This window comes from Lynx canadensis, chromosome C1 (genome assembly GCF_007474595.2).
Source record: "Lynx canadensis isolate LIC74 chromosome C1, mLynCan4.pri.v2, whole genome shotgun sequence".
Taxonomy (NCBI): Eukaryota; Metazoa; Chordata; class Mammalia; order Carnivora; family Felidae; genus Lynx; species Lynx canadensis.
The window spans coordinates 24,103,554-24,118,294 of record NC_044310.1 but is presented as its reverse complement, the minus strand read 5'-3'; the positions used below and the strand labels follow the sequence as shown (position 1 = coordinate 24,118,294).

The 14,741-nt window shown below is 44.4% G+C and overlaps 1 protein-coding gene across 2 annotated transcripts in view; it reads right to left on the bottom strand.

Annotated features, from left to right (window-relative positions):
• Positions 1–13,123, bottom strand: part of HDAC1 (histone deacetylase 1) — a 31,475-nt gene extending 18,352 nt beyond the window's left edge. Inside the window, exons 1-2 of one of the 2 annotated variants that reach the window (XM_030324805.2) lie at positions 12,972–13,123; positions 6,472–6,584 (exon numbers count right to left, since the gene is read on the bottom strand). In XM_030324805.2, coding sequence (XP_030180665.1) covers positions 6,472–6,584; positions 12,972–13,020 — 162 coding nt within the window. In that variant the 5' untranslated portion in view covers positions 13,021–13,123. The remainder of the gene's footprint in view (positions 1–6,471; positions 6,585–12,971) is intronic. The other variant, XM_030324806.1, reaches the window with a different exon arrangement.
• Between the last annotated feature and the right edge of the window lie 1,618 nt (positions 13,124–14,741).

Sequence of the window (14,741 nt, the reverse complement as noted above, 5' to 3'; positions counted from 1 at the left end):
AAGGTGGATGGATTTTCATAACATAATATTGTGTGATAAAAGCAAGGCACAGGGGGCACCTGGCTGGCTCAGTTGGGAGAACGTGTGACTTGATCACAGGGTCGGGAGTTCAAGCCCCACACTGGGTATAGAGATTACTAAAAATAAATAAATAAATAAACTTAAAAAAAGAAAAAAAAAAACCAAGCAAGTCCCAGAAGATTACATGGTATGACACCTTTTTTTTTTAATGTTTTTTTTTTAATTTATTTTGAAAGACAGACAGAGTGCGACTGGGGGAGGCGCAGAATCTGAAGCAGGTTCTAGGCTCTGAGCTGTCAGCAGAGCCCAATGCAGGGCTCAAACTCACAGACCGCAAGATCAGGACCTAAGCCGAAGTTGGATGCTTAACCAACCAAGCCACACAGGTGCCCCAGTATGACACCTTTTTTAAAAAGTTCAAAAACAAGTAAATAATTACTATATATTGTTTAGGCATATATACACAGGATAAACATTTTAAAAAAATTTGTTTTAACATTTATTTATTATTGAGACAGAGAGACACAGAGCGTGAGCAGGGGAGGGCCAGAGAGAGGGAGACACAGAAAAGGAAGCAGACTCCAGGCTCTGAACTGTCAGCACAGAGCCCGATGCGGGGCTCGAACCCACAAACTACAAGATCATGACCTGAGCCGAAGTCGGTCGCCCAACCAACTGGGCCACCCAGGCGCCCCAGGATAAACATTTTTTTTTTTTTCAACGTTTATTTATTTTGGGGACAGAGAGAGACAGAGCATGAACGGGGGAGGGGCAGAGAGAGACGGAGACACAGAATCGGAAACAGGCTCCAGGCTCTGAGCCATCAGCCCAGAGCCTGACGCGGGGCTCGAACTCACGGACCACGAGATCATGACCTGGCTGAAGTCAGACGCTTAACCGACTGCGCCACCCAGGCGCCCCCAAACATTTTTTTTTTTAAAGCAAGAGTATAATAAACACAAAATTTAGAAGAGTGATTGGGGTGTAGGAATATGGATATTCATAGCACTATGAAAATATTTAAGTTAATGAATAAACAGTAAAATACGTATTTCAAAAAGACCAAAAATGGACCTTCTTTTGATGCTTATGAGCCAAGGATAATGTTTATCTCAATTCTGTGTATCTAAGGCCCAATCAAAACAAAAACAAAAACAGAACAAATAAGAAAATGGATAAAAGGCTTGAATAGGGACTTCAATAAGGAAAACTGAATGACCAATAAACATACAGAAAGATCCTCAATCTCCCTAGTAAACAGGGAAATACTAATCAAAACCATAGTATCATTTCACACCAACCTAAACAGACAAAAAAATTAAATATGACAATATTAAGTGTTGGCAAGGACTGAGAGCAACTTTAATTCTACATTGGTGGCAACTGAAAACCATTTTAACATTATCTAATAAGGGTAAATATGTGCATATGTCCTGTAGTATATTCTTTCAGTGAAAATAAGGCTAGCTACATCCATCAACATGTATGACTCTCAGGAACATGTTGAACAAAAAAGGCAAGTAAGTCACATAATAATACTGTGTGATTCCATTTACATAATATTCAAACACGTAAAACTAAAACATGTATCGTTTAAGAATACATACTGGCAAAATTATTTTTTTTTAATTTTTTTTTAACGTTTATTTATTTTTGAGACAGAGAGAGACAGAGTATGAACGGGGGAGGGTCAGAGAGAGAGGCAGACACAGAATCTGAAACAGGCTCCAGGCTCTGAGCTGTCAGCACAGAGCCCGGCGCGGGGCTTGAACTCACTGGCCATGAGATCATGACCTGAACCGAAGTCGGACGCTCAACCAACTGAGCCACTCAGGCCCCCCTGGCAAAATTATTTTTAAAAAACAAGGAAATAGGGGTGCCTGGGTGGCCCAGTTCATTGAGCATCTGACTCTGCATTTCGGCTCGGGTCATTTCGGCTCAGGTTGTGCGATCAAGCTCCAGTTGGGACTCTGCGGGGAGCATGGAGCCTGCTTAAGATTCTCTCTCTCTGTCCCCCACCCCCTCCCCTCCTTGCACACGTGCTCTCTCTAAAATAACAAAAATTTTAAATAAATAAATAAATAAATAAATAAATAAATAAATAAATAAAAGCAAGGAAATAATAAGTCCCAAATTCAGGACAGAGGTTAACTCTGGGGAAGAAGAAAGTAGACAGGATCAGGGAAGAGCATATAGGGGCTTTAGCAGTCATGGCAATGTTTGTTTTCTTAAATTAGGTGGTATTAAGTGAATTGTGATTCTTTATACCTTCCACATATTTTATAAAAATTTTTTCATATCTACTCAATATTTTATAAAAACATTTTTAAAAAAAAGCACAAAAGAACAGAAGGCGATGAATAAGAAGCCTGGGAATATACAAAATTAGCATCCAAGGCAAGGAAGAGAGCAGAATTGTTGATTATGTAAATAAGAAGGTTCCTGGATGAAAAATGAGGATGTAGATTCTGGGAGAGATTAATTAGATGTGTGGAGGCAGAATTGGGGGAGGGACCAACTGTGTGAAAGACTTCAACATGTCTCCTTCAGGTACAGAGATGGAATACAGAAACTGCTTTTTTTTCCCCCCCTTTAAAGATTTTAAGTTATCTCTGCACCCACTGTAGGGCTCAAACTTACAACTCCAAGATCAAGAGGTGCATTCTCTACTGACTGAGCCAGCCAGGTGCCCCAGAATACAACAACTTCTGTAAGAAGTCTAAGGAGCTTCTTCTAGGATTGACCCAAAAAAGCCATCAATTTCAGGACATATACTAAAATGGCTATCTGTGCTTTGGGAAAAGAAAACTAGGATCACAGCCCAGAGAAGTCTAGAAGGGATGAACTGTTGGGGGAAGAAGACTGAAGAAGATTCATACTCAGTGGCCAAAGAAGGAAACAGATCACACTAAAGAGAGCAAGTCTAGATTTTTAAGAAAGAGATTATACTGGAATTTTGCTTTACAAGTTTACAATAAGAATACCACACAGATGAAGTAATTTCCAGTAAGATATTATTTATTATCTCTATGACAGCCACTGTTAGATGCTTCCCAAAGAGCCATTCTCTACCTTCTTGTTAACAGATCTCAATTTGGTTGAGTGTTAATGTACTCAGCCGAAGGGATCAAATGTGATTAGTCTAAGCCAATTGCTGGTGAATAGTCTAAGGATGGCAAATGACCCAATGAGATTTAAAGGGAGATCTGTTGGGAAACTTCTAGGAAGGGTTTTGCTATTTAATAAAAAGGGGAGGGGTGTGTGTGGAAATAGTAGAAAATGATCCATTTTGCCTGTTTCCTTCCTCTTTGGATTCTGTCATATGAAGACATGGTACTTGGAGCTAAGACAGCCATCATGTGATTTCAAGGCAAAAAACAAAAGGATAAAATCAAATAAACTAAGGATGATTGAGCAGAAGGATAAACAGAATAAGCCTGGGTCCCTGATGACATCACCAAAAAATCTTGAGACATTCTACCTCTAGGCTTCTTGTTAAAATGCTGCTTGGGAAGAGGGAATAGGACAAATGAACAGATAAAGACTCTGGAACCAGATATATCTGAGTTGGAGTCTTAGTTCATGTGATTTTGTGATTTTGAACCTGTTAATTATCCTCTCTGACCTTGTTTTCTCATCTATAAGTTAAGGTTGCTATATGGATTACATGAAATAACAAGTGGCTCTGGCTTAGACCTAGCAATCTTCAATAAATGTTAGTTTATTTTTCCTCTCACTTGAAGATAGGATCCATTTTTTAGTATCTCAGTATCACTCATGGAGGTTAATATAGTCCCTGGGGTATGACAAGTACTCAACAAAAATCTGTTGAATGAAAGAAAGAGGGCTTGAGGTGACTTTTGAAGATGAGTTAAGATATGACTGGCAGATTAAATACTCCTCCCAATCAGGATGGGGTGGAAAGAGGCAGAATCTGATCTGGCTGACTTGGAGGGTTCTGAGAGGGGAGTAGCAGGAAAGGAGACAAGTCATGGCCAGATTAGCATGGTATACACGTGCAAGAGGCATCTCCGGAAGGTCTTGGTGCTTGCTATTCCACGTTTAGGTATCCTCTCTTCATCTAAATATTAGTCTCCTCCCTAGAGTCCCTCAAAACCTCTGCCACCTTTTTTATGTTTTTCATTCCCAGCTGCCTTTCACACCTGAAAAAGCTCTCTGGTCCCAAGGTCCGTCTGCTCCTCTGTCTCCCTTCCCTCCTTGCTTCCTCAGCTGCCTCCAGTGGCTCTGGGGACATAACATGGCCATCTGAGACAGAAGACTCATCTTCTTTCAGTCTCTGGAATGGTGAGGAAGGATACTGCTGTTGCTAGGATACTTAAGCTGCCGGCACAGACTTCAACCACAGACTCTTAGGCTCTAACCATAAGGCAACACGAGTCCTCAGCCCTTTTTGATTTTCTCATTTGGATCTTTGCAACAGCCTCCTAACTGGCTTCCCTCCTTCTAAAATGCATGCCTGGGGGCCCCTGGCTGGTTCAGTTGGTGGAGTAGGAGACTCTTGATCTTGTGATTGTGAGATCGAGCCCCATGGCAGGTATAAACATTAAAAAAAAACTTAAGGGCGCCTGGGTGGCTCAGTCGGTTGAGTGTCCGACTTCGGCTCGGGTCATGATCTCGCAGTTTGTGAGTTCGAGCCCCGGGTCGAGCTCTGTGCTGACAGCTCAGAGCCTGGAGCCTGCTTCAGATTCTGTGTCCCCCTCTCTCTCCACCCCACCCCTGCTTGTGCTCTGTCTCTCTCTGTCTTTCAAAAATGAATAAACATTAAAATAAATAAATAGGGGCGCCTGGGTGGCGCAGTCGGTTAAGCGTCTGACTTCAGCCAGGTCACGATCTCGCGGTCCATGAGTTCGAGCCCCGCGTCGGGCTCTGGGCTGACGGCTCAGAGCCTGGAGCCTGTTTCCGATTCTGTGTCTCCCTCTCTCTCTGCCCCTCCCCCGTTCATGCTCTGTCTCTCTCTGTCCCAAAAATAAATAAACGTTGAAAAAAAAAAATTAAAATAAATAAATAAATAAATAAATAAATAAAAACTTAAAAAAATAAAATAAAACAAAATCCATTACTTTTTCCTCACTGCCTCCAGAAGAGGTTCAAACTGGGAACCTTTGGACCAAATTTAGTCCACAGATGTACTGATGTGTTTTTGTTTGAACATGTTTTAAAAAACAAAAAACAAAACCAAAAAACCAACTTGGGTCAATATTTGAAACCCAGGCAATTTTACATAATAATGTGGATTTCCAGCTTCTCTTTAAAAACTTGTAGATGGGCAAAAATCAGCTGGAACTGAGTCAAGAAGTTAGACAGTCTAGGGGAGCCTGAGTGGCTCAGTCGGTTAAGCATCCAACTTCGGCTCAGGTCATGATCTCACGGTTCGTGGGTTCCAGCCCTGTGTCAGGCTCTGGGCTGACAGCTCAGAGCCTGGAGCCTGCTTCGGATTCTGTGTCTCCCTCTCTCTCTGCTCCTCCCCTGCTTGCACTCTGTCTCTTTCTCTCTCTCTCTCAAAAATAAAGAAACATTAAAAAAAAATTTTTTGGGGGCGCCTGGGTGGCGCAGTCGGTTAAGCGTCCGACTTCAGCCAGGTCACGATCTCGCGGTCCGGGAGTTCGAGCCCCGCGTCAGGCTCTGGGCTGATGGCTCGGAGCCTGGAGCCTGTTTCCAATTCTGTGTCTCCCTCTCTCTCTGCCCCTCCCCCGTTCATGCTCTGTCTCTCTCTGTCCCAAAAATAAATAAACGTTGAAAAAAAAAATTTAAAAAAAAAAAAAATTTTTTTTAAAGAACTTAGATAGTCTATGCTCTCCAGTAACACCCAGTAGAGACTTGGGCGACTAGTTCAACACAATCCCCATTTCAACATTGGATTTTTTGACTCTTGCCCGTCAGAGCTGCTTGTCACATAGCACAGCACATCCAATCCTTTCTGGCCTCTCCAGTTCTAGGTCCCCTCACTCATACCTGTGAACTTTACACTACAGTACTACTTGCGCATCGAACTACTTGTAGCAGTTCCCCAACACATCATATTGTTCTCACCTCTTTTTTGCCTTTTGTCTATGCTTTTCCCTTGGTCTAGAATGTCGGTCTCCTCCTGAACTCCAGGCTAAATTCTATTCAGTCTCTAAAATTGTGCTCAGATATCACCTCTAGAAAACATTCCAAGGCTCCCTTCCTCCTTCACTCTTTATTATCTCTGCATCTTGTACATTTTTTAATTATTGCACTTATAATAGACTGTAGTACAACTTATTTGTATACATGTCAGTCTCCAGCACTGGAGTGAACCCTTTAAAAACAGAAATCTCTATCATTTACAGTGTCTGCCACATAATAGCCACTCAACACATTTGATGAATGAGTAGTTGAGAAAATGAGATGAATAACTATGACCAGAGCTGATGAGGTTAGAGAGGGGTAGGGCTCCCAGTAACTCACATATATTTCCATTTTTCGATAGAGACCATAGTTAAGTAGCAAATTGTGAGTCATGCGGATTCGGTGAGGCTTCATTGGGTGGCCTTGTCCATAATAGTAATTTCCAACATCCCCTGAAGAAAAAAGAGTGACAGTTTCAGTGACACAGTTCGACATACACTCCCAGGAGAATCCAGGAATCTTTATAACTATCTCCTAGTCAAATTCTTTTTCTCTTTCGTTCTAGTCTCCAAGATTCTACCCAGCTTGAGGAAGGGTAGCTCCAAAATTTAAAAAAAAAGCAAGCAGGGACGCCTGGGTGGCTTAGTCAGTTAAGCATCCAACTCTTGATTTTGGCTCAGGTCATGATCTCATGGTTCGTGAGTTTGAGCCCTGAGTTGGGCTCTGGACTGACAGCACATAGCCTGCTTGGGATTCTCTTGCTCTCCCTCTCTCTCTGCCCCTCCCCTCCATGCGTGCGTGCTCTAAATAAACATTAAAAAAAAAAAAAAAAAAAGCAGAGGACCCTGGTGAGGTCAGCATTTAAGGATGTTAAGTCTAGCCCACAGGAACTAGACAGTGTAAGGGGTTCATTCCAAAGCTACTCGGGAATAACAGGCAGTGAGTGACTCACCCCACTATATATCTCCAAAGAATTCACTCCCACAACAGAAAAATAACCGTTAGTACTCAGAATTATTATAAGTCACAGTTCACCTTTATCATGCTGTGACACTTTATGGAGTCAAAGCACATTTACATTAGTTTTCTTACTGGATCTTCACAATAACCCCATAAAATAGTTAGAACAGGAAGTATTATTCTAATTTTATAAATAAGAAAACTAAGTTCTTATCATCTCTTGCTTCATCTATAGCAAAAGACTTCTAATTGATTCCTCTGCCTTCAATTCAAACTATCTACTACAACGACCAGTTATTTTTCTAATACACAGCTTTCATAACATCATTCCTCTGCTCAAAAAATCCTGAATGGCTCCCCATCTCCTACAGGATAAAGAACAACTTCACTAGCCTGGCATTCAACCCACAACACTCTCCCTCTCCCTCCCTTTCTCCCTCTCGCAGTTCTCCGCTCCAAAGTGGAATAGGCAAACTACGACCCTTGAGCCAAATACAATTGGCTGCCTGTTTTTTGTAAATAAAATTTTACTGGAACACAGCCATGCCCATTAGTTTAAATACTGTCTATGGCTGCTTTCACATCATAATAACAGAGCTGAGTAAATAGTTGCCACAGAGACCCACCCATATGGCACACGAAGTGAAAAATATTTACTATTTGGCCCTTTACAGAAAATTTGCCAATCTCTGTTCTAAACACACCGGATTATTATCAGCATCCTGAACATGGCATTCACCTTCACACCCAAGTAGCCTTTGTTCAGACTGTTCCTTTGACCTGGATTGTCCTTCCTTTTCTGATGATCCTCATACAACAAAGCCCAGCTTAAGTGCCAAACATATTCCTGATCAAAATAAATGGTCCTTTCCTCTGTATACAATTTGTATATATCACTTAACAAATTTTGTTTTGTATCTGAATTACTTACATATCTATTTTTATCTATTCATTTATTTATTTTGAGAGAGGGAGAGAGCGCACGCGCACAAGAGCAGAAGAGGGGCACAGAAGGAAAGAGAATCCGAAGCAAGCTCCAAGATCAGTGGGGAGCCTGATGTGGGGCTCAATCCCATGACCATAAGATCACAACCTGAGCTGAACTCAAGAGTTAGACACTTAGAATTGACTGAAGCCACCCAGGTGTCCCCTTACATATCTATTTATATTCCTAAGACTGGCTGCTCCTTGAAGACAAGGACAAATATGCCCTGTACATCACACAAGCTGAATAAAGATTCAAGGAACTGAACTCAGTGAGATTCAGAGAGGTTAAGTGCCTGCTCAAGATCACACAACCAGTAACTGATCCAGGGGTCGACTCTTCTGACTCCAAATTCAGTATCCTAAAAGCTACATTGGGTTTACCAGATACTTACTTCAATTTGCACTTAAACCAGAGGGCTCTGTGAATCTACTTGCCACAAAGTTCCTGGAACAAATATTCCAGAAATCAAGTGGGGGCGCCTGGCTGGCTCAGTTGCTAGAGCATGCGATTCTTGATCTCAGGGTTGTGAGGTCAAGCCCCATCTTGGGCACAGAGCTTACTATAAAAAAATGAAAAAACTGGGGTGCCTGGGTGGCTCAGTCAGTTAAGCATCTGACTTTGGCTCAGGTCATAATCTCACAGTTCTTGAGTTCGAGCCCCACGTCAGGCTCTCTGCTATCAGCACAGAGCCCATTTTGGATCCTCTGTCTCCCTCTCTCTTTGCCCTTCCTCTCTGCTTGTGCACGCTCTCTCTCTCAAAATAAATAAACCTAAGAAAAAAAATTTTTTAATGAAAAAGTTAAAAGCCAAAAAACAGCACAAAAATCAAGTGAACTGCATACCCAAGGATAGATCTCTCTCGCCTTAGAAGTCCATCAAGACGAGGCAGATCTTTGAGCACCAGTGAAAAGAAGGTCCCAACCTCTTATGCACTGTGGTTTGGTGGCACGAGTAACAGAATTCATTCCAGGGAGCAATGCATTGTGGGAAATGCCACCAATAGTATCCAAGCCACACTCCAATACTCTTGGTCATAGACATGGCCTGGGACAATGGGAAACTTCTAAACAGTTGGATATTTAGGATCTCACCCTCTTCTCTGTCTTTTTATTAAACTACTTTTTAGAACAATTTTAGATTTACAGAAAAATTGCAAAGATAGAGTTCTCAGATACCTCATAGGCAGTTTCCCCTATTAGCATTCTACATGATAAAATAAAAAGTATCTGTTACAGTTAATGAACCAATATTGATACAGTGTCATTAACTAAAAAGAAGCCCATGCTTTATTCAAATTTCCTTAGTTTTTGTTTAATGTCCTTTTATCCTCTTCTCTTAATCTTAGGCAGACCTCTGAGGGCAGGAACTGTGCTCTTAGCCAGAGCCGCAAGCCAGAGTACAGTATTTGATGGCATTCAATTGGGACCCTTGTCCCATAGAGACAGACTTTGAGATGCAGTAGCAGAGGAGGCAGGCAGAAAATTTTGCTCCCAGAGACCCTCAGACAAGCTTATCAGCTATGAGGATTGACAGAATAGGTTTTCAAGGCATTGGCTGAGACATCCAGATGCAGACCCAATTTGAAGGCAGTCAGTAACATGACCATTACTGTTACATAATTAGATCACGGCTTATCCAGGTCTCTGGCCTGGGCCTTGATCCCCAGCAACTCCTCTGCCTATCAAACCTGAATTCAGCCAAGGCTTAGACTTGGGGGACTAAGATAACTTATCTAGAAGGCTAGGGGAGTACCTGAGGGTGGGGCCCAGACACCATCCTTTTCTTAACAGCTTTTAACCCAGTTGCTAAGAGACTTTTAAAAGAAATAATCATTTTCCTTTAGATACTACCTTTAAACTTGTGGAAAGCTTCTCCCATTGTTCTCAAAGTTTTTCAGTTTTATAGGAGAGTGACCTGAGGCCTGCAAAGGTAAAGTGACTTGCCCAATACTGCAAAGCTTCTGAGGGGCAGAACCAAGTCTGAGTCCCAAGCTAGTGATCTCACTGCAAAACTCACAAGCGGTTTCTCAAGGAGTAAGAAATCTCCCTTGCCTAAAAACTGCAGTCTTTCCACTTTTTCTCTTTTTAAACTAATGGTGGAGAGATTATAAAACAGTGCAAACCGATACAGCTACAAAGTCGCAGGCTCCAGCCCCAAATAGGCCCTCACCACTGCCCAGCAACTCTTCCAAATTTATTTTCCTACCTCCCTCTTTCACAACAGCTACTTCACAGCTATCTCTCTCAAGATTCCTACTCTACCAACTACCCTCCCCCCACTCACAGGAAAAGAAATAATCTATTACCTCATCTTGAAAACTCCAACTTTCTCTTCATCAAACTTGCCTACATTTGAACTTTTCCTTGCCTCTCATCATGAAGAAACTTCCCCCTGAAGGCTAGTGCCCATACCTGTGCTCTGGTTTCCATCTCACCTGGTCTCTTCAGGAACCTCCATCATTACCCATCCCTCTCTTTCCTGTATCTTCAACCCCTCCCCCTGGCTATTTACCATTCAAATTTTGAATATGCTCAACTCTCAGCCACTACATCCCCCTGTATCAACAACCCTCTCTCTCTGCCCCAACCAAGCTTCCTTTGAAAAGGGTTCAATCCGATGTCTTCTCTTCACCCATCCATTCATTCTTCAATCTACTGCAATCTCACTTCAGTTCCAAACTGTACACACAAAACAGTTCTTGCCAACACTTGGCCACTCCTTCCTTCTTTTGGCTACTGTAACCCAAGACTTTCTGGTTCACTTACATTCCCTCTGTACAATTTAATCGGCAAGTATTTATTGACAGCCTACTCTGAGCTAGGCATTGTTCTGGGGGCTGAGCATACAGAGCTAGACAAGACATGGTCTCTTTCCCTAAGGAGATTACTGTCTAAGAAGAACGAACAAGTAAATGGGCAATTCCAATACACAGTGACAAGTGCTACGACAGGGGAATACAGAGCATGAAGGGCACTAGACTTTTCCTCAGTGCATGTCCTTAGAATTCCACTCCGATCTTCTTCTCTTCCCACGCTATACAACTTCTTGGGTGATTGCATCCTCTTCCATAACTAAAATTACCATCTGCATGCTGACAACTACCAAAAATCTCTATCTTCTCATTTTTGTCTTCTAAATGGCCAACCTGGGGGCACCTGGGTGGCTCAGTTGGTTAAGCGTCAGGCGTCGGCTAAGGCTATGATCTCACGGCTAGTGAGTTCAAGCCCTGCATTGGGCTCTGTGCTGACAGCTCAGAGCCTGAAGCCTGCCTCAGATTCTTGTCTCCTTCTCTCTCTGCCCAGCCCCTGCTCGCACTCTGCCTCTCTCTCTCTCTCAAAATTAATTGAAAAAAATAAAAATAAAAATGGCGACCTGAATGGCCAACTGCCTACTGGATGCCTCTACTTGGATATCCTCTAGTAGGGACAGCCCTCAAAAAATACTTCTTAAAAAAACCCAAAACCCAAAGTTATTAACTGACATAACCTTCTCCAAACACTCAACATCAAACTGCCCAACCCAGAAGTTTGGGATCCTTGCCGTCTTCCTTACCCGTACACTGGCGAATTCAATTTCTGTCTCAGAGTGATAGGTCTGAGGTATAAATCTGATGATGTCACAACCTGCATAAAACTTCAATGATTCACAAGTGCACTCACAATAAAGTCCAACTTCCTTAAGACAGTGTGTCCAGCCCTTCATGATCTGGTCCACAGATCATAAGGTTCAAGCCTCATCACTTGCAACCTTTCCCTCCACCCTATTTCCTGACCTTCTACACTCTGCCCTCGAACCTATGCCTCAGCCATACTGTACACACACCTGCTTTCAAAAATGCTGTCCTCTCTCTTACCTCTAAACTTACTGTCACCTCTGCCTTCCCGGAGCTTGGCTAATAACTCCTGTTCTTCGGGCCCAAGATGGCACCTCCCTCCCTGACTCCCCGGGCTGGGCTGAGTGCCTCTCCTCTGTGCTCCCAAAACACTCTGAGCTTTCCTTTATCCCAGCATGACACTGGAGAGCAGTTCCCTGCCACTGTCTATCTCCCCTTCCAGACTGAGAAGAAGATGGGAAGTGACCTGATCAGCCCCATGGTCCCAGCAGCTAATCATCCCTAGTACAGAGTAAGCTGCTCCATAGGCTTTTGTTAAATGAAAAAGTCTGTTTTAACAGGTTGCAACTTTCTCCTTCCAAGCCCAGGGGCCCCATTTCCCAGCAGCAACTGCAGGCCCAGCTCAGAGACTGGGGGAGGGGAGGCTGGTGACAGGAGGTGGGGACCCCGCAGGACTCTCACCAAAAAGGATGAGGAAGCAAAGGGGCAGAGGAAGACTTTTGTATTCTCAGCAGGAAAATAGATCATTGCACACTTCTCCACCAGATCCTGCCTCCCCGCTCAGACTCAGCCTCCCCTCCAGGAGTCCCACTAAAACTCTCCCCATAAAGCTTCCTGAGGATTCCCCCCTTCTCCGCCCCCCGCCACCAAGTTACCCCAAGCTTCTCCAGACGACCCCCGCTCGGCCTCAGCCTCTTCCCTCGGCCTCGACTTCCCTTTCTTTCCTCTGAGCCTCCTCCCTCAGTCTCGACCTCCTGCTCTCAGCCTCCTCCCTCACCCTGACCTCTTTCCTCTGAGCCTCCTCCCTCAGCCTCGACCTCCTGCTCTCAGCCTCCTCCCTCACCCTGACCTCTTTCCTCTGAGCCTCCTCCCTCAGTCTCGACCTCCTTCCTCTCAGCCTCCTCTCTCAGCCTCGACCTCCTCGCAGCCTCCTCTCTCAGCCTTTCCCCAACGCCTCAGCCTCTCCCAACCTCCCCGCTCACATCTCCTCAGCCTCCCTCTCCTGGATCCGGCCCGGCGCGGCCCCGCCCCCGCCCCCGCCACGCGCACGGAGCTCACCGTCGTAGTAGTAACAGACTTTCCTCCGGGTGCCCTGAGTCTGCGCCATTTTGCTCGGCTCCTGTCCCTCCCGTCAGTCGGTCCGTCCGGCCTCCCGCCCGCGGCTCGGCTCAGCGTCCGACCCAGGGGAGGAGGGGGCGGGCCTCCAACCCGCTCCGCCCGTCCCCTCCCGGGCTCACCTATAGCCGCGCAGCCCGGGCACGGCTCCAGCCAATCAGCTTGCGCAAGGACGGCCCGGAACTCGGCTGGGGGCAAGGGCAGCCCTGAGAGGCAGCCGAGGGCCCCCTGGGCCTGTACCAAGGTCTGCGACAGGGGGGTGGGGGAAACTGCCCGGGGACCGTACCATTAGTCCCGGGGGAGGAAAGCAGATCCGTACACTCCACGGTCCCATTTCGGTGTTGGAAGCGTGCCTGGAGGTCAGAAGCCAACTTTGTAATTTTATAGAGAATCACCCGAGGCCTGTGGGGGGGAAAGTGACTTGCACAAGGTCACTCAGCTAATGACAGGGCTGAACGTCGATTAGAACACAGGTTTGGAAGAGGGAGAAGTAAACTGACAAAGGAAAGAAAACCGCTCTAGGCCGAGTACTGTGGAATAGAGTTACCAACGTTTATCTCAATGATTGCTCACAGCGGCTTTGGAAGAGGACTTTTTATCCCCGTTTTACGGGTAAGAATAATGAACTTCAGACCTTTGAGACCTGCTCAGAGTCACACAATTAGTAATTAAATTCAGCTTTCAGTAGTACAGATTTTTTGAATGCCTACTGTGCACCAGAGACACTGTTAACAAAGGGGTAGAACCCAGCCTTTCTTACTCCAAAGCCTACCTCCCTGGTGCAGACACACACACACACACACACACACACACACACACACACACACACACACCCCAGGAGGACTGAAGAGTGCTTTTACACAGGAGGGAACTGATTGCCCCCTAATACTAAAGCAGGATTTCTCAAGCTATTGAAGCTACTGACATTTGGAGCTGGATAATTCCTCGTTGCAGGGGGCTGTCCCCTGCCCTGTAGGATGTTTAGCAGCATCCTTGGCCCTTACTCATTAGATGTGAATAGCAACCTCCACTCTCACCCCCAGTACCGATGACCAAAATTGTCTCCAGACATTGCAAAAATGTCTCCAGGGCAAAAATTGCTCTCACCCTACCCTTGAGAAACACTGCACTAAACCCATCAGTCATCAACTATTCGTTACTGAAAGCTGAAAGACTGAAAAGCACAGTGATGAGGTATTAAAATAACAAATACAACACAAAATTAATATTAGTAAATGCTTACCATCTGTGTGCCAACTAAGTTACAAACTCATGGTCCTGTAATCCATAAGATACGTTTTTATGCCCCTAGCCTTTGAAGAGGGCTTGGGCACTTGTGTTTCTCATTTGAGAACAGCATTTGGGGCACTAATTATAAAAGTAACAGATCTAAGACTGGCAGTTCTATTATAAAACAGCTAAAGGGCCAGGGAATAAGCCCTATTTCCAGTTCTGTGTTGCTGCTTCCCAGCTAGGAACCTTTCTGGCCCCACTTCCCTCTTTGTAAATTGGAGAGGATAACAATGCAAAGTTCACCAATTCTATGGCTGCAGGAACGAAGAGGAGGGTGGGGATCAGATGCGGTCATGGGTGTGGCAACATTTTATAAAATGCAGAACAGGAATCAGACACTCAGATCCTTACGGAGGTGAGGCAGGTGGTGTAAAATAAGCGGATTTATATTAATTTATATTAGTTTGATTCAGGTGCTTT